Source organism: Cervus elaphus, chromosome 21 (assembly GCF_910594005.1).
Source record: "Cervus elaphus chromosome 21, mCerEla1.1, whole genome shotgun sequence".
In the NCBI taxonomy this organism is placed as follows: Eukaryota; Metazoa; Chordata; class Mammalia; order Artiodactyla; family Cervidae; genus Cervus; species Cervus elaphus.
Window position 1 is genome coordinate 13,428,552 of NC_057835.1, and position 23,406 is coordinate 13,451,957.

The 23,406-nt window shown below is 49.1% G+C and overlaps 1 protein-coding gene across 2 annotated transcripts in view; it reads left to right on the forward strand.

The window, feature by feature from the left end:
• KCNQ3 (potassium voltage-gated channel subfamily Q member 3) overlaps positions 1-23,406 on the forward strand; it is a 301,013-nt gene that overhangs the window by 240,765 nt on the left and 36,842 nt on the right. For both annotated transcript variants that reach the window (XM_043880308.1, XM_043880307.1), the window contains exons 2-7: positions 6,976-7,066; positions 8,655-8,781; positions 13,789-13,961; positions 19,323-19,478; positions 20,724-20,834; positions 22,714-22,809. In XM_043880308.1, the coding sequence (XP_043736243.1) occupies positions 6,976-7,066; positions 8,655-8,781; positions 13,789-13,961; positions 19,323-19,478; positions 20,724-20,834; positions 22,714-22,809 (754 nt within the window). The remainder of the gene's footprint in view (positions 1-6,975; positions 7,067-8,654; positions 8,782-13,788; positions 13,962-19,322; positions 19,479-20,723; positions 20,835-22,713; positions 22,810-23,406) is intronic.

Sequence of the window (23,406 nt, forward strand, 5' to 3'; positions counted from 1 at the left end):
TATAAAAATAGCAGCTGCCTAGAGTTGGCCCAAGGGCCACAGTTTACTAACCCCTAGTTTGAATGGTCAAAATCTGCATCTGCGTTACACATCTGTGGATCCAAAGGTTGATCAGTTCAGTTCAGTCGCTCAGTCGTGTCCGACTCTTTGTGACCCCATGGACTGCAGCACGCCAGGCCTCCCTGTCCATCACCAACTCCCGGAGTTTACTCAAACTCATGTCCATTGAGTCGGTGATGCCATCCAACCATCTCATCTTCTGTCGTCCCCTTCTCCTCCTGCCTTCAATCTTTCCCAGCATCAGGGTCTTTTCCAATGAGTTGGAAACTTATCCAGAGGTTGATAGGGACAGGATATAGATAGATCAAGATATAGATATCAGTTTCTGTGGTTCTTTGTGATGATGATATTCTTGCTTAATTTCAAGGACAAGGAAGGTTGTTAAACACAAAATTATTTTTTCTATATTCCAGTAAATCATTTTTTTGACCCTATGAACATAAGACTAGAGGGAAAGAGGTAAAAAGCTTGCATCTGAATGCCTGCTATTTGCCTGGATTCATTGCAGTTTATATACATAGTCCTCTTTTTATTTACATGACCATCCCATGAGGTAGGTTTAGAGGGTCCCTAATTCCACAGTTAATAGTAATCAGTGAATCTCTACTTAAAGGGTATCTGCTGAAAATGGGTACCAAACTTCATGCTAAACAGTGAAGAAAATTTCTCATTGTACGTGATCACAAAAATATAACTAAAATACAAAAATGTGTTTACAGCATCTCACAAGTCACAAAATTTAAGTTATAATTGCAGCTATGCTCTAATTTATACAATGCACAAAGACTCAATTGAGTGTTTTTTGAGGTTATATTTTCTTTGCCAAAACTTGATGATAATACAACATGACTTCACATTTTATTCCCTCAACATTTGGGGGGAAGGATTGTATGGTATTTTTCACCCTTTGAAATATCTTTTGATTTGTCCTTAATTGTTCCAGTAAGATTGTTGCTTGTTAATGGTTTTGCTGTACTTAGAACAGCTCTTCATCATCATATCCATCAACTTCATGAAATCCTGCATCCTTTGTAAGCTTTGCCTTTCTCTTTGCAAATGGTCCATATTGGACATTGGATGCTGTCCTTGTCGGAGAGGCTGAGACTGAGCTGCAAGGCCGTGATGTGCAGGATACAGGCTGCTGTTAAACCGTCAAGGATGTTTGCGCGGAGACTTCCTTAGAGAGGTGGTTTTTAGTTATGAGGGTTTTTGCTACTCTGTGCAATCTCTGAGCGACAAAGACTGGGATAAGGGATAAGATAAAGAAAATCCCTCGATTTGTCACTTGTGTGTTGTAAGTGAGAAACTGAGGTTCAGAAAAATAAACCTGCCCTGGGTCATCTGATTTCTAGGTGGTGAGCCAAGAATCAGATCCCATGGAGCCTGATTACAAGCGTGCGCGTTTAATGGCAGACAGATGGGGACTGAAAGGAGAAGAGTCCATGCTTTCCTCCCTCAACCTAGGACCTTGGTGAGCTTCCTGGCTCTTGAAATATGCCTATGGGGAGCAGGGGCCATTGGGCATCTCGGGGAACTGCCTAGAGATGGAACCAAGCTTTTCTCCCCCAAACTGGAGACGAGAGGACAGGGAAGCTGAACTCTCAGCGTGCCCCCCAACCCCACCCCACCCCGGCTCTCCAGCTGGCCCTGCCCTGGCCCCATTCCCTGCAGAACCTCACTGCAGGTCATTCTCAGAACAGGGTCCGGACCCAGCATCTCTGCCCCTCCTCCTGTGGTGACCCCACTGCCTGAGCCTGAAGGCAGTGGTCCTCATCTGTAAAACGGGGGCACGGATATAACGGTGACAAGTGTCCCCACCTGGCACTGGTGCTGTCCAGAGAACAAGAGAAAATGACATGCCAAAAACTTACCAGGGAAAGCCTAGAGTTTCCATTCTCTTGGGTTCCCCTTGAAGAAGTCCTTGAGGGGATATGTGTCGTGATTTCCGGTGGGTCCGGCTTTGTTCCTATGAAGGGAGGCCAGGCTCACGTGGGAAGAGGCGGATGGGAGACGGTGTCTGGTTTGAGGGTATGTCAAGACCCTTGACCTCAACTGGTTTTATTTGGAAAGATGGTCGGGACACTGCAGACAGAAGGGTAGCTGTTGACTCTCCCCAAGCCTCCAGCAAGTCCCAGGGAGGAAGGCGAAGTGCTGGGTGAGGGGCAGAGAAGGGGGGCAGAGGAAGAGAGTTCAGGGAGGTGAAGAGAGAGAAAAGTGGGGTGAAGGATGTTATTCAGTCACTCAGTCATGTCCAGCTCTTTGCGACCCCATGGACTGCATCACACCAGGCCTACCTGTCCTTCACCATCTCTCAGAGCTTGCTCAAACTCAAGTCCATTGTGTCAGTGATGCCATCCAATCATCTCATCCTCTGTCGCCCCCTTCTCCTCCTGCCTTCAATCTTTCCCAGCATCAGGATCTTTTGCAATGAGTAGGTTCTTCACATCAGGTGGTCAAAGTGTTGGAGCTTCAGCTTCAGCATCAGTCCTTCCCGTGAATATTCAGGGTTGATTTCCTTTAGGATAGACTGGTTTGTTCTCCTTGCTGTCCAGTTCAGTTCAGTTCCGTTGCTCAGTTGTGTCCAGCTCTTTGCAACCCCACAGACTGCAGCAAGCCAGGCTTCCCTTTCTATTACCAACTCCCAGAGCTTACTCAAACTCATGTCCTTCAAGTCGGTGATGCCATCCAACCATCTCATCCTCTGTCGCCCCCTTCTCCTCCTGCCTTCAATCTTTCCCGGCATCACGGTCTTTTCCAATGAGTCAGCTCTTCACATCAGGTGGCCAAAGTATTGGAGCTTCAGCTTCAGCATCAGTCCTTCTAATGAATATTCAGGAATGATTTCCTTTAGGATAGATTGACTTGACTGGTTTGATTGCTGTCCAAGGGACTCTCAAGAGTCTTCAGCACCACAGTTCGAAAGCATCAATTCTCAGCACTCAGCCTTCTTTATGGGCCAACTCTCACATCTGTATATGACTACTGGAAAAATCATGGCTTTGACTTTGTGGACCTTTGTCAGCAAACTGATGTCTCTGATACAGAGAAGAAACTCACATGGCGGAAGAAGTAAAAGAATAATTGGTCTCCTGAGATGGCTGGAAGGGAGGTTGGTATGCTGAGCCATTGGCATTAGAATAACAGATAGAATGATTCCAGGATATTTCCTTCAGATGCTCCTCAACTGCAGCCCCTCCCCCAATTGCACACACAGCCTCTACATATATTTATATGATGATTCTGACTGTTCTACTCTGTGTTATGATTTGTCTGTGTTAGTCACAGGTACATAGCAATATGTGCCCTGTGTGGAGTATATGTTAAGAATACTTGTTGAGTGAATAAATTAATTTTGAAATACTTAAAAAAAAAATCTGTGAGGTGTGGAGAGAGAGGAGAGACAAACAGGAAGAGAAGGGAAGACCCCATCTAGCCACACCTCTCTGTCTTCCATCCGTGAGACTGATAATTCCATCGTGAGTCTGAAATCAAGTTCCTATCTTCAGCATAAAGTGAAATGTGCAGGAGACCAAAGAGTGCTTCCCCTTCTCAGGTGAAGGAGGGCTCCCTTGATGCTTTCCGCTTTATAAATTAATGATTGTTTTCAAATCTCAGCAAGTAAATTCCCCAGGTTGTCGGTACTTTTTAATTCCTGGAGATGGAAGAAAATATCAAGTTCTGACGAGTGTTTGCTGCCCCCTTCTGGCTAAATCCTGGCTCTGCACAAGCCCCCTGAGAATGGGAACCAGGCTGAAACTGCGTATTGGAGACTGGTTAAGGTCGAGTTATCCCCTCACCTGGCTCTGAAATCACAATTAGAGCTGAAAGGGACTTAAGTACCTAGCTGCGACCTCTCTTCTAAGCTTTAGGCTTGAATTTCCATCAGCTTTCTGGATATTCCCACTTGGACCTCAAACAGTAGGTCCACAGCATGATTTATCTCTGCTGGCTTGTTGGCTTCTGCATCTGTACTCCTGAAGCCTTGAATAGCACGTTTCCACCCTGTCACCTCCCTCCCCCACATTGATTCTCCTCTAACTTGGCCTCCCTGTCCCATTGGTGGAGATGCAAGGCCACAAACTTATCATTTTAGCCAGGCTTGTTCTTAACAACCCCTTAGCATGTGGCCGTTTCTCCCCCTCTTTGTCATTCTCAGCCCTCCAGACCCACCCCCATCTCCAACTTCTGGCTTCTTTCTATTCCTGGGAAGTTTACCAGTCTCATGCCTTGAGGGTTGCAGTTTCCACCTCAACTGGATTTGTAAGATATTTCACTAGACACAGGCAGTGCCTGCCTTGGGACGAGTTCTCATGCTGGGTATTAAGATGGTGCACTGTATTTATGACACGGTGCAAGTAGTGATTACAGAATGATAATGGGCTGCGATCAGTACTGGAACAGAAATGCCTCTGGGTGTTCTGTGATCCCAAGGGAGGGATCACATGAGGAATTGGGTAGGCGGTAGCCGGGAGGCTCTAGATGCAGGGTATGCCCAGTACTGTCAAGGTGTTAACAGGAGGTGAAGGGGCACGCGGGGGGAGTGGGCAGGGAAGAGGAGCATTGAGAAGAGGGCTTGAGGAAACGCTGTGATTCAGTACAGCTGGTGTGGGAGGTGGGGAAGCAAGAGGGGATGAGGAAGGTCAGATCATAAAAGGCTCGCACGGCTTGCTGAAGAAGATTGAATGGGGTTTAGTATGCTTGAACTCTTGAACTCTCTGCACATGCACATGTTGTTCACTATGCCTAGGGGTCCGTGCTCCAGGTCAACACACATAAAATGGGGAATGTCCTGGATAAACTGGGACATATGGTCCACGCTAGCTAAGACTCAGATAGCCTTCCAGCCCACTGACCACAGCTTCTGGGATGCTTCCTGTGTTGTTTTCCCAAAGCCTGTGGTGGACACTCAGATGATAACCTCAGCCAGACTCTCATATGGTTATTTGTCCTGTTTCCCCCACTGGCTTAGGAAGTCCTTGAAAATGAGGGCTAGGTTTTTTTATTCATATTTGTATAAAATGCTCCTGCAGTGCAGAAGTGGCAGAAGACGCATGTTCAATCCCTGGGTTGAGAAGATCTCTGTAGTCTTTTTACTGACGACACAGTTATCCTGCTGGTAATGATTCTATCTGATGAATCTCTTTATCACTAAAATGGGAATGATCATGTCTACCTTGGGAGAAGATTGTGAGGATAAATGAGCTGATAGGTGTAAGGTGGCAGGTGGCAAGTGCTCACTAAAGAGCGGTGTTGGGTGTTGAGATTGTTACCATCATCGTCATCATCATCATCACCAGAGACTCAGATGAAGAGTAAGCAGGTTCTGCACGTGTCATGAATTTAAAATAAAATGGCCAAACAGGAGGGAGTTGAAAATCTTATTTGGGTTCCTAGACAGGGTTGGAGACAGAGTCAGATCTGCAGGTCACCAGGACTATTGATCAGAAAATGCAATCAGGATCACCAAGGGGTGGGACCAGGACTCCAGTCCAAGCCAGCTCCAGGAGCAGACATCTCCAAACCTCCTTGCATCATGGTCCTTACCATCACACCATGAGTTGGTTTTTTGTTTGTCAGGACCATGAGCTCAGAAGGACAGATCCAGCTTGTTCATCATTGAATTCCAGCTCTGCCTCCCCCAGTGCCTACCGTATAAATATTCAATGGATGGATGAATGAATGAATCCACGAGTGGGTACCCACTTACATAAACAAACTGAAAAGGCAATGGATGGGAGCCTAGCAGGACACAGCACCAGATTACATAGAGCAGGAGAACTTGGAGTATGTGGTACCAAGACTCCCGCGTGGACACTGACTTTTAGTTTCCCTCTTAGACACCAGGGTTTCCCCAGTGGCTCAGATGGTAAAAAATCTGCCTGCAGTGCTGGAGACCTATGTTCGATCACTGGGTCAGGAAGATCCCCTGGAGAAGGGAATGGTTACCCACTCCAGTATTCATGCCTGGAGAATTCCAGGGACAGAGAAACCTGGCGGGCTACATACAGTCCATGGGGTCACAAAAAGCAGGGTCACGATGGAGCAGCTAACAGTTTCACTTAGACACCCAGAGAACCTGATGCTGACCATTGAACCAAAGACTCCCCACCAAGAGGGAGGGAGAACCTGTTTTCTTTGCTGAAATGATGAAGCGCAGGCACACACTGTCTCTCCACCACCCTCACTCTCTCACACACAGGGAGTTTATAAATACAATCATCTCAGAGGATTGTTTGCAGTTAGCTTCTGCCTGAGGCAGGGGCATGAACCAGATGAGCTCTCAGTGACTTTTCAATGAGCAGCTTCTGCATCACGGTGGCTTGGATTCTTTCTAGCATGAAACACACTTGGTAATTTCAGAAACAATTCTGAAGATCCCCCAATTGAAAGAGATTATTTCCTTTAGTAACTACTGACTGTAAAAAATAATAATAGTAATATGATGATAATGGTAACAGAGACTTTCATTGAATTTATCAATCTTCGGGTGAATTTGTTTTTATTCTAAGAATATTTTCATATGTTTGAAGCTCATAGTCGTGTATGTGCAGCACCCATTATTAACATATTCCAGTTGATTGACCAAAGCTTGTGTAACTTTGGTTTGTCAGGCAATCTGCAGTCCTCTAGGGCTGGGACCAGATGCTCTAAAATTCTCACTGTTTCCACTAACTAGCTGGTAAAGTTATGCATGTTGCTCTCTCAAACCTGGTTTCCTTAATTACAGCTAGCTGCCTAGCTGCCTCACAGCTGTGCTATGAGGTTAAACGGGATAACGTTTTTGGGATAATGTATAAAGCCCACTCCTATGTCTAATGGATGCTGTAGCTTCATCCTGGCTGTTACTCTTCTGCCTAGCCTCGGCACAATCCAGAACAAGGCACTTCCTTAGTTTCTTTCTTCCGTCCCCTCTAGGTTCCTGATTGTCCTGGGGTGCTTGATCCTGGCCGTCCTGACCACCTTCAGGGAGTACGAGACGGTTTCGGGAGACTGGCTTCTGCTGCTGGTGAGATGTGTGCCCGGCGTGGCACTGTGCTTCTGGGGCACACGCTCTGGTGGGCCCTCCAGCGGTGAGGACAAGGAGGCCCTTGGGCGCGGTTTCCCCACAACTGCTGTTGGTTTCCTGGAGTCTCCAGCCAAGTTCAGAAGTAAGAGAAAGCAGTGGCAAACCGGTTGATGAGGTCTTCTGGGTACACAGGTGGAGCAGGGAGCGAATGGCCTGTGTTTTTCCAGATTAGAGAAAAGGGGACGCGACCAAAGTCAAAGCAGAAGCCAAGACCCATTGGCTAAACAATAAAACCTTCTGATAGGTAATGCAAAGGCACATCTGGTTCCAAACCCTGCCTCTGCTTTTCCTCCCTAAACACTGAAGACCTCTTCCTTCAAGGCCAAGTACCAAATCCCATTTCTACATGAAAACTCCAAGTCCTTCTTCCTGGGCCCCTGTCCGTTTTCACTGTCCGGTCTGTATCCCACATGTGGGCAAATTACCTAACTCCCCTGACTCAGCTTCCTCCCATCCTCACCTACGATATGCAGAGATGTAAGGCGAGGAGCACAGACTGATGGGCTGAGTGCAGCATCCATGCCCAGCCAGGAGGTGGCTTCCAGGAAGAAGTTCCTGCTACGACCCCGGACAGCACTGGCCAACTGGCCCTTTGAATGACCGTACCTTGGTTAGGATCAGCCCACCTGTTTAGGGTGAGGCCCTGCCCTCTGCACAAGGGAAGGATGCCAAGCCCCCACCCCCAATTAGGGGGGCTTGCTGTTTCATAAACCCTAATTTGATGAGCTAAGCGTGATGCTCTTGGGGTCCGAACCAGCAGGTTCCTTTTCAGGGCAGGTCTGGAGCTAAGACCTGAGCAGGTGACTCCTGGGAAGCCACCCAGTTCCAGGAACTAAGTTTCAAGGATTGTTGCAACTCCCCAAGAGCCCCAGGGAAGTCGCCAAACAGAAGGAGCAGAGTGTCTCTGTCTGATCAGCAAGGGAGGCCTGGGAGGAAGGGAGCAGGCTCTGTGTCCTGGGGGAGGAGAGTAGCACAGTTTGACCCTGAGGGACCTGAGCTCTGAGCCTGATGACCTGCCTGGAATTCCTTCTTGGCCACTTTTGGCCTTGAAACATTTGTTCAGCCACTCCTTCCCTGGCCTTGGTTTCTCAAAATATAAGATGAGGGTAATATTATAAAATACCTCTGGTGATTCCTGGCCCAGGAGCTGTGCTCAATAACCATTGGCCACACTTAGCAATACCAGGGGCCAGACAACTTGTGGACAATTCCATCAATTCCTCTCCTTTCAACTCAACTGAACTTCTTAGGGGCTTTTTAGTACATTAAAGGAATTTGTAAGAAAAGATCCATTAGGAAAAAAAAAAGTGTAGAAAAAAAGGCTTAATGTTCGGGACAGCTAGCACATCAGAGTGAAGACAGGAGTTGCCCCGCCCTGAATGGAGGTGATCAGCTTGTCCTAACCCCTCCGCCCATCAAACCGGCAACCACAGAAATCCAACTCTTCAGAAGTTCAGAACAGAAATCGCTGGTTCCGGACAACTGGGTCCCGGCTAATCAGCGTCTCTCCATATGTTCTTCCTCGCAGGAAACATTTGCTATTTTCATCTTCGGAGCCGAGTTTGCTTTGAGGATCTGGGCTGCCGGCTGTTGCTGCCGATACAAAGGCTGGCGGGGACGACTGAAGTTTGCCAGGAAGCCCTTGTGCATGTTGGGTGAGCCCTGACCCCGAGCCCAGGGCCTCCTCGGTCCCTTCTTTGGGTGCATTGTTTCTCGGAGGCAATTTTAAGCAGACACAATTCGTCTGGGAAACCCTGAGCCTGGTGGGGGCCGGCCTCACCTCTCACTCTCCCTTCAGCCCTCCAGCAGGTACTGAATTCCTGCCCCAGTGGCTTCTTTTTAGAATGAGTCCACAGGGCAGCGATTCTTCACGGGGGTGGGGGTGGGGGGTACTCTCGGCACTTGGAATGCAAAGGTGCCAGCCATTGGAGGACACTGAATATCCCCAGTCCCTGTGAAGCCACAATTGCCAATTGCATTCCAATTGGCTGCAGTGGAGCTAGAAAGTGTGACACCATTGCTGATTGAGAATTACTTCTGTAGGATCACATGATGCCCATTTTACAGAGGTGGAAACTGAGGCTCACGGTTCTGAGTCCTTCTCCAGTCACACAGGGAGTAAGCAGCAGATTCCATCCTAACACCCAGGTTTGCAAGAATGTAGCACTTTGCGCTTCTGAGAGAGGGCAACCCCGCATTGCTGTGTCCTGACCCAAAAGTTGCTTTGGGGATGTGTCACGGTTACCCCTCCATCTGGATGCAGGCATTTTCATAGCAGAGATGGTGGAAGGTCTTGCACACCCCTATTGGTGCAGGATAGAACCCACCTCCACCCCTAATCCACCTAGGGGGAACCCCTAGGTTCCCATCTGAAGATCCTACTAAAATCATACAGAGACAGGATGAAGTCTGCCTGCAGTGATGCTTAGGACTCTTGGATCTTCAAATTCCAAGAAATAGTTAAAGTTAGAGGATCATAGAGTATCAGGGCTGGAAGGAACCTTCAGGAGCATTTGGCTGAACGTGCCTTCCCGTCTGCTGCTCCAGTTCCTTTCACAGCAGCCTTTACGTGGTACCCCAGATTTTACTTGCATACCTCCAGTCACAGGGCACTCTCAAGGTTATTCATTCCATCTTAACTCCTCTGGCTCTCTTCAGATATTTGAGTTCAGCCATTCTGTTCCTCCTCTCCACTCCAGCAGAGTCTCCTTTCCTCAGGAAAGATGTGCTTCGTGGCTTCAACCCCATCTTACATCCCATCTTGTTAGCATCACAGAGCCTCCCCTCTGAGCTGCAGCTTCTTCCTCACTGCCCTGTTGAAAACTGACCCCCAGGACTGAATACAGCCCTGTTTGGTGTGAATGGCCAGCCCAGGGAGGAAGAGCTAGACCCTTGCTCTATCCTAGCTGCCAGTTTCCCTCTGTATCGCCTGGGACGAAGTTGCCAGGTTTGCAGGCTCCCTCACACCGAGGACAGTACCACCCTCACTGTCAGCTGAAGCCCTTTTTCTTCTTCCCATCTGCTGCTGAGGCTGGAAATCTGAGGGTTTTGTCTAGTGCTCAGAATTTTGAATGCAGGTAGGGGTCTGTGTATGTGTATGCACACGTGCAATTTTGGAGAACTTTTCAGTTACTTAATTTTTTCCACATTTTTTTCTCTCTTCCTCTGCCCTCCTTCCCTGACTCTCTACCTGTGTCTTAGTCTGTTCAAGCTGCTGTAACAGAATACCACAGACAGAGTAGCTTATAAATAACAGAAATTTATTTCTCACAGTTCTGGAGGCTGAAAGTCTGAGATTGGGGTGCCAGCAGGGTCAGTTTCTGTTGAGAGTTCTCTTCCTGGTTCATAGACACTGTCTTCTTGCTGTGTCCTCACAAGGAGGAAGGGGAAAGGGAGCTCTCTGGAGTCTCTTTCTTTCTTAAGGGTGCTAATCCCTTTCATGAGGGCTCCACCCCCAAGACCGATTCACCTCCCAGAGGCCCCACTCCCAACACCATCACACCAAGAGACAGGACTCAATATATGAATTTGAAAGGAAACAAACATTCAGTCTATCAAACCCCCAACTTTCCTTTGCCTTCCTTTTTCCTTGTCTATCCTTCACATCTTAACTCATTATTGACCAGGGGATTTTTGCAGAAACTAGTGCCTATGGCTGGTGATTTTTATTCTGGCCAGCCAAAATTAATTCTGTTATTTCACTAACACTTTGTGCATCATTATACTCAATAGTTACCCTTGACACACCTGTAAAGTCTTCTAAGGTTTGTGAAGTGTTGTCTTCAGTCTACTCTTATGTACAGAAGCAAAGGAGCATTCTCCAGCACTGTGTTTCATTTTTGCTTCCTGTATCAGAATCAGTCACTGAGATTTTTTTGTCTTTTTGTTGGTCTACTATTCACATCATCTGAATCAGAGCTATATTCTGAAGAACTATCATCTTCTGAGACACTGGTATATATGTCGCTCAGATAGTCAGAGAAAGTATCTGCATAAAACTCACCAAAAAATTCTTCTTCACCCAAAACTTCATGATGCATCATTTTTGAAAATTTTATGGTAATAAATTTGCATTTATAATATACACAGGGTTGGAACAAAAACCTAACATAGCAAAATGTGAATGATAATGACAATATAAGTTGTATAATGAACCCTTGTTCAATTTTAAGCTCTAACAACTTCACACGGTGATGTTAATTGTATCACTCTCTAAAAGCATATTGATAACATCTCTGATCAATAATGTTCAGATAACAAAAGATGTGTTAATACGTCTCTGGTCAATAATGTGTTAAGCTGACTTCTTTTTCGTCTTTGGGGTAACCTATCCAGTGCTGACCAGAAGTCTGTGTGTGTGTGTGTGTGTGTGTGTGTGTGTGTGTGGTGTGTGTGTGTGTGTGTGTGTGTGTGTGTGTGTGTTGGCAGGGCATGAGGGAGGTCACTTTGAGATTGACAGTGTTCAAATTCTGAGGTCCCTGCCAACTTAGAGCGATCCTAGTATATGGAGCCCAGGCCCCACCAGAACAGGAGTGTTTCCTATGGAACAGTCTCATGATTCTAGGATCGTGAGAGAGCTCCAGGTTTCGTTCCCCTCCTGTCCCTTCTGGAGAGATGAGACTGGCCCTCAGCTTCCACCATCCTGGCTGGCTTCTTTCCTGATGTTGCTGCATTTTCTATTCTGCTCATCTAACGTCTCCCGTAACATGGCCCTCATGGGAAGAGTTGCTTTCCTCTGTTTGACCAGAGGTGGTTATCCTGTGCACGTATATCGTGTCCTCCTTATTTGAAACAGCCTCAGACCCTGCTATGACACTTGTGGATGAGTCTGTCTGGGCTGAAATTTGCTGTCTCAGTGTCAGAGTGTCATAGACTTACGTCACATTTACCCTGTGTCTCGGTTTTGTTTTATTTTCTGCAAACCTGAAACGTGGCTATGTTTGCACAGCTAGACAGAGAAGCCTGGCCAAAGATATAGATATACTGGTACCCAGATGTCTGACCCCTAGTTTTTCCCAGAGTTTAGGCACAACTGGGAGACACTTTGACACGGTCAAAAGGATGCCAGCTTTTTTGGGCAGACATACTTGGTGTGGATTTAGGAGCCTAATCCGAGCAAGGTGGCTGGCACAAACAAAGGTATGGAGATGTGAGAGTCCACCGTGAACCCAGAAAACCACACGTGCTTCTAGAAGGTTCTCTAGGGCTGGGTCACAGAGGGTTTTCAGAAGCTTGGACTTGGCCCATTGGATAAACATTCCAGGTGTCTTCCTTGTACCCTGATGCCCTTGCAAAAATAAACGAACCAACTAAACAGTTCTGTGGTTGAAATCTTTCGAGAAAGGCTGGACTTCACTGGTAAAAGTGAGAGACCCACAGGACATATTAGTACATTACAGGCCCTGAGAAGTCCTGCAGTAGTAAAACCTGTTTAATTGATTTTTTTTCTAATTTATTGGATCACGGGATCCTTTGTGCTTGCTAGTCCCCTGCAGTGCAGTGGGGACATAATAGATCCTGGAGTTGGGGGGAGGAGCATTGAAGGGAATGAGAAAGAGACCAGGGCCCTCTTCCTTCCATCTTTGACCGTTTAACTTCAGCAGCCAGCTTGGCCCTTTGAGAACTGCCTCACCCCCTTGGCCTCTGCTTGCAGCTCTGGTGGACGTTTCCGGGTCACCTCCTGACAGCAGCCCCCCATTTCTGGGGCGGGTCCCATGCTTTCCTGCACCCTGCCCCGGGGCCTTCTCTGAAACTGAGGGAGGTCACTGGGCAGTGCAGCTCAGAAGCGTGGGATGTTGATGACCCCCTCGGCCAGCAGGGGGCAGGAGCCTGTGGACAGAGACCCCAGCTCCTGTCTTTCAGAGGGATGATGGTGGGCGGTGTCCTGCCTACAGCTCTGAGGTTCCAGCAGCAGCAGCCCCCACAAGACCCCTGCCCTGGCCTTTCCCCTGCCTCCCTCTCCCCTCCCTCCTGCTTCCTGAGTTCATCTCCCTTTCAGTCACCCACAGCCGCGTCCCTCTCAGGGTTTGCTTGCAGGGGCAAGTGAAAGTGAAGTGAATGAAGTCGCTCAGTCATGTCCGACTCTTTGCAACCCCATGGACTGTAGCCTACCAGGCTCCTCTGTCCATGGGATTTTTCCAGGTAAGAATACTGGAGGAGGTTGCCATGCCCTCCTCCAGAGGATCTTCCCAACCCAGGGATCGAACACGGGTCCCCGGCATTGCTGGCAGACGCTTTACCGTCTCAGCCACCAGGGAAGGGGAAACCCACAGTCAAACAGCCTCTGAGCTTCAGACCTCCCCTCCTCCACCTGGGCAGCCCCGATCCCCTCTCAGCCAGAGAGGGACCCCCCAAGGACCGCCCCTGGAGGGTCTTGGAGCATCACTTCCCTGGGATTGGAGTGAGCACTGGAGTTCTGCATTCAATCCCAACTTGGCCACATCCGGCTACATGGCCCTGGAAAGGGGTTCACGCTCAGAGCTCCTGTTTCCTCACCTGTCTCAGAAGAACACGTATCCTCAGAAGAACACGTGATACCTGTTCAGTGTCATGGTTTAAACACGGCACCTGCCCATCTGTGGCCAACAGTGCCCGTGACGGCTCCCGCGCCCTGGCTGGACCTCCTTCCCCCTCTCACCTGCCACCCTCCGCCCTCTTTCCAGACATCTTCGTGCTGATCGCTTCAGTACCGGTGGTTGCCGTGGGAAACCAGGGCAACGTCCTGGCCACGTCCCTGCGGAGCCTGCGCTTCCTGCAGATCCTTCGGATGCTGCGAATGGACCGGAGGGGCGGCACCTGGAAGCTCCTGGGCTCGGCCATCTGCGCCCACAGCAAAGTAAGTGCCACTGAGAAGCCCCTGGACCACCCGGCTTGCTTCCTTCCTACCCGCATCCGGTCCACGGCATCCCCTCCCAGACGGTGTCCCCAGAGGGTCCTGCCACCACTGATGGTGGTGGGGCAGTGGAGCATGCAGGCACAGGTAGACCAGATGCAAACAACACCGGCCACATCACTCAACCCTCTTTAAATTCAGTTTTCCTCTTTCCAACACAGGGATGATAATGCCGCTGCCTCTAATGCAAAGCAGCGTGGGGTGGAAGGAAGTCACCCAGGCTGGTTGGAATCCAAACTCTACTGGTGTGACTCTGGAGACTTCCTGTAACCCTTCTAGGCTTCCCTGGTGGCTCAGATGGTAAAGAATCTGCCTGCAGTGCAGGAGATCCGGGTTCGATTCCTCGGACAGGAAGATCCCCTGGAGAAGGAAAATGGCAACCCATTCCAGTATTCTTGCCTGGAGAATCCCCTGACAGAGGAGCCTGGCGGGCTACAGTCCATGGGGTCACAAAGAGTCGGACACGACTGAGTGACTGACACCTCTGGGTCTTCTCTCCTCCATTCATAAAACGGGAATAATGTGCACTCACCTCATAGGGTAAAAAGACTTAGAACACACTCAGCGCCTAGCTGTGGTGGCTCAGTCGCTATTGTTTTCATGTAGCCAGAAGCACAGTGCCTGAACCTGGTGTTTGATACAGATTAACTCACCCCAGGATCTGCGCTGTTCTTACCCCAGTTCAGGAATAAGGAAGCAGGTACGGAAAGAGGAAGGGAGCTGCCCAGGCTGTCTGGCTTCAGAGCCCATGTTCAGTGGCTTGCTACCTGTTGTGGGGGCTCTTGCCTCTACAAGGCAGATGAGAAGCTCAGGCCAAGTGGGGCTTGGCCCAGACTTCCACGCGCTTGAGCAGGAGTGGAAACCTAGGGCGAGGCCAGTGTGTCCGGAGCAGCCCTGCGCTGTGTGTCTCTCCTGTGGTTAGCCCAAACTTTTGGTACCACTTTGTTTCAATATCCCTGCCTTGGCTGGACCCTGGAGAAATGAAGGAAAACTTCTGAGTAGCAGGAAAAAAAAAAACAGAGGCCAGTTCAAGAGAAATCAGAGCAAAGGGCTTCTGAGATGTGTGTTCCTTAGAGCAGCAGTCTCCAGCTTTTTCGGCACCAAGGACCAGTTTTGTGGAAGACTGTTTTTCTGCGGACCGGGGATGGGGGTGGTTTCGGGAGGATTCAACTGCATTACCGTTTATCCTGCGCTTTATTTCTATTATTATTAAATCATCAGCTCCACGTCAGATCATCAGGCATTAGATCCTGGAGGTCGGGGACCCCTGCTTTAGGGGATAAAGCGAAAGCTGCCTTCATCCCTGAGTGAGCATCTTCTTGTGCCAGCCCTGGTGGGTACGGTGTACACGGTTGGCACCTGGAGCAGGCCCCCATTCCTGGGAGGATGTACTCAGCCCTTTAACTGCTCTGAGAGTTGGCTGCTAATGTTCCCAGCTGTCCCTTCCCTGGAGAAGCACAGGAGAGCTGCCCGGCCCAGGGGCTTATACTGTTCCCAGCTTCCGTCTCGCCCATCAGGGAGGCCCGCAGCTGGTGACTCAGTGACACCAGGACCTGTCTGGTGACGGGACCAGCCCTGTGGGGCGGCTCAAGCTCCAGAGCTTCCGGTGGAATCAGGCTGAGGGGGGCTCCAGCGCAGAGCACACCCTTGCCGAGCTCCTTCTTCCGTCCTGTCCGCTTCCCTCATTCCCTCTGTCCCCAGACCCACCCTCAGTCACCACGGTTGTGGTTTAGTCACTCATTCATGTCTGACTTTTGTGACCTCTTGGACTGTAGCCTGCCAGACTCCTCTGTCCATGGGATTCTCCAGACAAGAACACTGGAGTGGGTTGCCATTTCCTTCTCCAAGGAATCCTCCTAACCCAGGGATCAAACCTGCATCTCCTGGCAGGTGGATTCTTTACCATCTGAACCACCAGGGAAGCCCTCACACCCTCCTAAATCTCTGTCTCAAACTTTGCTTCTGGGGAACCACACTGAAAGCAGAGAGCCCGGGTTGAGTTGCCACTGAGGAGCTCAGATTTCTCCTTATAAGTCTTAACATCACCTGCCCCCCAACCTGGGCAAGCCCAGAATGCCCCTGCAAAGCTCCTGGATTCCTCCAGTTCAGGGACACACCCAGATATGTCAGCATCTCATGGCAGAATGAATGGAAGCTTAAGTCAGACAGAAGCTCGGTGCAAATGGCAGCCCTGCCGCCTTCGAGCCGTAAGACTTTAAGAATGCTGCTCTCTTTCCATGAGAGCTTCCTCAGTGGTTAAAATGTGAATACTTCTGGCTGCTCACATGAGCCAAGTTACGTGTCAGGACCTGGCAAATAATCAGTGCTCATTAGTAGTAGCATGTATTATCCGAAACAGTACAAATAAATACAGAAAGAAAATGAAATACAAATTTAAAACACTTAGAGTCTCACATCTAAAAATGCAATTTCTTCCCATACATGTTTTATTCCCTGTCTGTTCCACTTCTGGCCACAGGCTCAGGGAGACAGGGCTTTTTTTTTTTTTGAGAGTTCTTTCTTCACCTGAACTATTTTATTATTTTATTGTTATTATTACTATTTGGCCATGCCGTCTGGTATATGGGACCCTAGTTCCCCAACCAGGGATCCACCAGATGCCCCTGGCATTGGAAACGCAGAGTCTCAATCACTAGACCACCAGGGAAGTCCCTATCTTATCTTTTATCAGAGGACATGTTAGCAACACCTAAGCTTGTATCCATGCAGGTGAGCTGATTCACAGCTTTGGTGGAAATCAAGACTAAAAATGGCTGGGCAAGGTCCTCGTCCTATGTTCCCTCAGATTAGAATATATGACAGTTGCATGTTTGCCATGTAATTCCTGGGAAAAGATGGTCCATGCCACCGCCGGACCCCACAACTGCGGCTGAGGGGTGGAACTTCAGGACAGAATCACAGGTCTGCAGTAGGAGACCAAAGGCAGACAGAGCGACTGCGTGGCCAGCTCCATGCCCCGTCTTTCCCCCCAGCAGTCCCCACTGGACGAGCCTCAGCCTTTCACTGCCCCTGAGCCCCAGCGTGGCTCCAGGGCTGGCCTTCACTTCCTGGGCAGGCAGTGTGTTCAGAAAGTATAAGCGCTTGCCTGGGTTTGAGTCCAGCATTTACCAAGCAGGAGCTTAGACCTGTTCCTTCTCTGAACCTGGTGAACAAACACCGATTCATTTCTTCATTCATTCATTCAAAATATGTGTTCTCTGGGCCAAGTTCCATGCTTAACTCTCCCAGAAACTCAGAGATGAAGAGTGAGGGGCCCACACAGTGTAAGACTTTAATGCTCTTACTAAAGTTGGGATTGGTCAGACTCTGCTCCCAGAACAAATGAGCCCTGGAGTCTCTGGCCTTAGCACAAAAATGTGGGCGTCTTCTCCTGCACACGTGTCTGATGTGGGTCGAGAGGTCCTGGTTTGTCTTGGAAACGAGCCTTGATTCACCGAGGCAAGGAAAGTGGGCCTGCGAGCATCCTCTAGAATGGACCTAACAGGAAGTAGCCCCCATCACTCCCATGGGCTGGACCCCAGACCATCGGCTGCCACGTGACTGCTGGGGGGCTCAGGCATGTGCAGGAGCCTGTGGACGTCGGGGAGCAGCCACTGCCATGGAGCAGCTGGCGAACGTTGCATCAAGTCAGAACTACCTTGAGTGGCCTTTGAGTGACTGCAAGGCACAGAATGGGGACTCATTTCCCTCCCCAGTGACCACTGTGCCAGCTCTTCATCCCACACAGCCGGGAATTCCATACGCACACAGACAGCTGTTTCTCTGGTTCAGCATTTGGAGGCGGAGCGTATGAAAGAACGTAGTCACGCTGGAATCACACTCAACAGGGTGAAAGGCTCGTGACTGGGGAAGGACCATCCACTTCATCCTTTCCTTCTCAAACCCCGGTGGAGTGGACGCTCACGGAGGGGAAGGGCTGCTGGATTGCCTACAGCATCTCAACTAACCTCTGTCTGCTGTGAACTCACACAAGTGCGCCGGGCACGTGATGCTGTGGCAAAGGTCAGACCTGTGAATGAATGAGCACAATAGAGACTTAACATCTGTTTAGAAAATGGTGAAGACATAGGAGGAAAAAAAAGCTAGAAATGAAAGCTCGCTCTAGTTGGGGGAGCAAACATCCAGAAAGCTCTCGTAATAGAGATGACATGAGTCTTAGGTGACTCAGGGCTTTCTGGCTGGCCCCCCAGGGAGGGGCCGGGAAGACAGAAGACCAATGTGAGCAAAGGCCCAGAGGGATGCTGGAAGCAACTGTGTCAGCGAGATGCGATGGACCCAGAGGCCAGCTGATTGGCCGAGGACAATCGGAGAGATGAACTCTGTCGATATGAATGGCTTCATTCTCCGTGATGACTTAGCAGGAATGTCAGGCCTAATCTCCAGACTGTGTTTGCCCATGACCTTGACTTTCTTCTGCCCAACCTACCAGGGTAACCCTTGGAGTTGGAATAGAAGGCGAGACATAGAAAGTGCCTCAGGGATTGTCATGGTCAGGGTGTTTGAAACTTCAGCGGCTTGCCCATCTTTGGCATGTGTCTGTACCACCCTTACCATTACCACCCTTAACATTTTTCCTTTAAATCAGCTCACTCTTGTTTTCGGGGATATCCCAGTCTATCATGTGATCATATCCATGAAATAATGGTTTTATGTTTAATTTATGCTAATATGGTTTAAATCGGTATGTGACTACTTTGTATAAAAATTGTCTATCTGCATTTGAAGTATCTGTGGCACTTTTTGAAACTCTGTGGTTCAGGCCCTTCATTTATAAAATGAAAAAACTGAGGCTGGGGAGGAGAGGTCATCTGCCCAGAGTCACATAGTTAGTGGCCGTGCTGGGTCCCCGTCCACAGCTCTGTCCCCTCTGCCAGGATAATTCCCTCTCACTGTCTGTCACCTTCCCAGTGGAAAGAGCTTTATCGTTGTTCTGCCCAATCCCGCGTAACATAGGGTCTCCTGAGTCCCGAGCCTTGTCTCCGAGGCAGCGGCCCATCCCTCCTGCCTTCTCCCCTCCCCGTGAAGCCTCTTGAGCTGTGATACAGTGACCATAGGGCTCTCCCTCTCCTTCTAGAGCCATCCCCTCATTCTGCTAGTGATGAAACAATGACCACAGCACTGACCCCCATCTTCCAGTGATGGGAGGTGAGGATCAGCGAAGGTGAGTCACTTGCCCGTGTCCCAGAGCTGGGAAACCTGCACTCCAGCTCCGGGGTGTCTGCCTGCAACCTCCTCCCAGCCTCCACCAGTGACCCCTTCCCTGTCCACTGCTTGCTGTCGCAGGAGCTCATCACCGCCTGGTACATCGGGTTCCTGACTCTCATCCTTTCTTCATTTCTCGTCTACCTGGTTGAGAAAGATGTGCCCGAGGTGGATGCCCAAGGAGAAGAGATGAAAGAGGAATTTGAGACCTACGCAGATGCCCTGTGGTGGGGCCTGGTGAGTCACCACTTTGAAGGCTGCCCCGTGGGGGTCAGCTGGAGGGACGGAAGGATATGGAGGACGTGATGTGGACGCACGGGGCTGGGCAGCTGTGTTCTTCAGCACGGGGGAGAGGAGAGCACCTCCATTTATGAACCTCCCCCTGGGAGACACACCCTGCAGGGTGGGCCCTTGGAAGGGGGGCTTTTCCCTAGAAGTCAGGGCTCTGATCAGTCGCATCCCACGGTCACTCAGGGACCTTACCTGTCATTAGCCAGGCTGTGCTGTGCAGACTCAGTGGCAGATGCAGACGTGTATATACCCAGACCCTCAAACACACCTAGAGACACATGGCCCCAGCCCCATCGGGCATGTGGTATTAAAGCACTGCTTAAGCACTTTACATTTATAAGCACATTTTAAGTGCAAACAACTCCTATTATTAGCTCCCTGGTGGTTCAGACAGTAAAGAATCCACCTGCAGTGAAGGAGACCTGAGTTTGATCCCTGGGCTGGGAAGATCCCCTGGAGAAGGGAATGGCTACCCACTCCAGTATTCTTGCCTGGAGAATCCCATGGACAGAGGAGCCTGGCAGGCTACAATCTATTGGGTCGCAGAGAGTCAGGCACGACTGAGCGACTAACACTTTTGCTTTCAAATTGGAGAACCTGAGGCTTGAAGAGGTTGAGTCACTAATTCAAAGACCTCGGAGCCAACTTAGTGCTTCACCTGGGATTTGAACTCAAGCATTTGGGTTCCAGAGGCCACACTTAACTACTCCAGTAGCCTGCCTTCCATGTTCATAAGTGCACGTGTGCTGATAACCTGCAAGGGTAAATGCACAGAGGAGTATTCAGAGTACACCTGGACAGACACGGGCCCAGACTTTAGACACGCACACCTATACACACAATACATGTAAATAAATGCACGGGAGCACATACATTCAGAGTCATGGCCATACACAAAATCACGCATTTGCAAACATATGCATGTATGTATATGCAGATACACATGTTTGCAATGTTTGAAATATCTGTTGACTGACTGACTATAGGGAAGAAATCCTTAGCTTAGAAGCAGATGTGGTCTCAAGGCTCCTATATAAGATTGCTGGTCTTTAGTACCTTCTCTCCCACGGGAGTCTTATTCTAAACGGGACAGTGCCTCAGTCGGTATAAAGGCTTATGGGTAAAGTCGGCTGATACATCACTGACTTCCTCCCCCAGGGAAGCCCCGTGTCTGAACGCCTCTCTTTTCAGATTACACTGGCCACCATTGGCTACGGAGACAAGACGCCCAAAACATGGGAAGGCCGTCTGATCGCAGCCACCTTTTCGTTAATCGGCGTCTCCTTTTTTGCCCTGCCAGCCGTGAGTGCCCTCACTGTTCTCTCTCGATGATGGATCCCAGGCAGGATCCATCACTGCCTGGCCCCAACTCAGCTGTCCAGCCTCATCTTCCACCTTCTCGTATCCTGATTTCCAGCCCCGTCAACTCCATAGCTGTCCCCGTGTCATGCTTTCCTGTCTCTCTGCCACAGGCTGTGTGGCTCTTTGCCAGGAGTGATCCCCCAAACACCAACTCCTCTTTCAAGACTGAGTTTCTTTTTTAAAAAAATTTTTTATTGAACTATAGTTGATTTACAATGTTGTAAACATCTGCTTTACAGCAAAGTGACACATCTACATATAGGCATTCTTTTTTTAAAAATTGGGGTATAATTGCTTTACAATGTTGTGTTACTTTCTGCTATACAACTGAGTGAATCAGCCATATGTTTACATATATCCCTTCCTTCTTGGACCTCCCTCCCATCCCACCCTTCTAGGCCATCACAGAGCACCAAGCTGAGCTCATATTCTTTTTTTAAATATTCTTTTCTATTATGTTTTATCACAGGATATTAGATGTAGTTCCCTGTGTTATACAGAGACCTGTTGTTTATCCTCCAGACCAAGTTCAGCGCTGCCTTCTTTAGGCTGCATCACTCCATCCTCTGGGTATCGCTCTGAAAAGGCATTTCTGAGCCCACCTGGGATTTCAGATTCCAAATCTGCTTCCCCGGGAGACTGTGAGCCCCTTGGGGGCTGAGATTATGTCTTTCATCCCCATATTCTGTGCACATAATGAGTCCTTCATATTTGTGAGTTCCCTTCTCTGCCCTGTCATCTTCTAGTTTGTGTAAAAAGTGCATTTCCCTCAAATTCTTGATCCCTGGTAGAGTAACTTCCCTAAAGCCCAGTGCCCATCGGTGTCATAACAACAATAATAATATACAGCATTTGCTGAACTTACTGTGGACTAGATTCATGCCACATGCTTTCCCTACACTGTCTCATTTAATCTCTGTAAAAACATTTGAAGTTTGGTGTGCATTTCTCCCCATTTTCCAGATGAGGAAACTGAGGCTTTATTGGGTTAGTTAAGCTTCCATAGTCACAGGGCTATTGGGTTGTAGAGCCAGGGACCCAGGCCTGCTCCTTCAAGCCTGGCTCTTAATCACAAAGCTTGAAAAGAACCTCCCGGTATAACAACCCCTCTTCCCCGCCCTTCACCTCCTATCCTTTTGATACTGAGGCTCTTCGTTCATTGCAGCCCTCCCTTCGTCCATCGCAGCCGTCCAGTGTTTTTCCCTAAGTTGTTTGACCTTGGGAAGATGACCTTTCTGACTCTCAGTTTCTTTATCCATAACAGATGAGGGGCTGTGAGCATGGGCCATGGTCTCTAAATTCTCTCTCAACTTGAAAGGGGTGTGCCCCCCCACCCCCACCATGCACTCCATGTGAGAGTTTGACCTAAAAATCAAAACAGATCACAATTCGGAGAAATGCCAGGCAGAGTAAAAGTCTCACATGACAATTCAAGCGACTGAAATATTTTTAAAATTCCATTAATATTAACTGGGAACCCATTGCGCCTCCTACTCCTTACTAGGCAGTCCCTGTTACGTTATCTCATTTTTTTCCTCACAGAATTGTGAGGTGGGCGCTGCTATCTGACTTCCCTGTGGAAAAAACTGAGATGCAGCAGAGAGGAGGCCGGCCAGGGTCTCCCTGCTGGAAGTGGCAGAGTCCGGAACTGAACCCTGACTGCCAGGCCCCGCTTAACCCGGCCCCCACTCCCTGGAAGACAAAGAAGGGATTTCTCCTTCTCCCCTTCGCTCGGCGTCATCACTGGGGCCTGAGAGTCGGGGTGGGGCTCCAGAGGAGCCTTGGGGAGCTGACCTCAGGGCCTGACCTCTCCCTTCAGGGCATCCTGGGGTCCGGGCTAGCGCTCAAGGTGCAGGAGCAGCACCGTCAGAAGCACTTTGAGAAAAGGAGGAAGCCCGCCGCTGAGCTCATCCAGGTCTGTCTGCCTGGGGCTGAACTGGACGGGGCCACGCGTCTGTGCCTCTGTGTGTGTGTGTGTCTACGTCTGTGTGTGTGTGTGTCTATGTGTATATGTGTGTCTCTGTGTGTGTTGTGTGTATGTGTGTGTGTTTATGTGTGTGTGTCTATGTTATGTGTGTGCGTCTGTGTGTGTGTGTTGTGTGTCTGTGTGTGTGTCTGTGTGTATGTCTATGTGTATATGTGTGTCTGTCTGTGTGTGTGTTTATGTGTGTGTGTCTGTGTATATGTGTGTGTGTCTCTCTGTGTGTGTGTTTGTGTGTGTGTGTTGTGTGTATATGTGTGTGTGTCTGTGTGTGTTGTGTGTATGTGTGTGTGTTTATGTGTGTGTTGTGTGTATGTGTGTGTGTTTATGTGTGTGTGTCTATGTGTATATGTGTGTGTCGATGTGTGTGTGTGTCGATGTGTATATGTGTGTGTTTATGTGTGTGTGTCTGTGTGTTGTGTGTATGTGTGTATGTCTATGTGTGTGTGTCTGTGTGTATGTGTGTGTTTATGTGTGTGTGTCTATGTGTGTGTGTGTCTATGTGTATATATGTGTGTCTGTGTGTGTGTT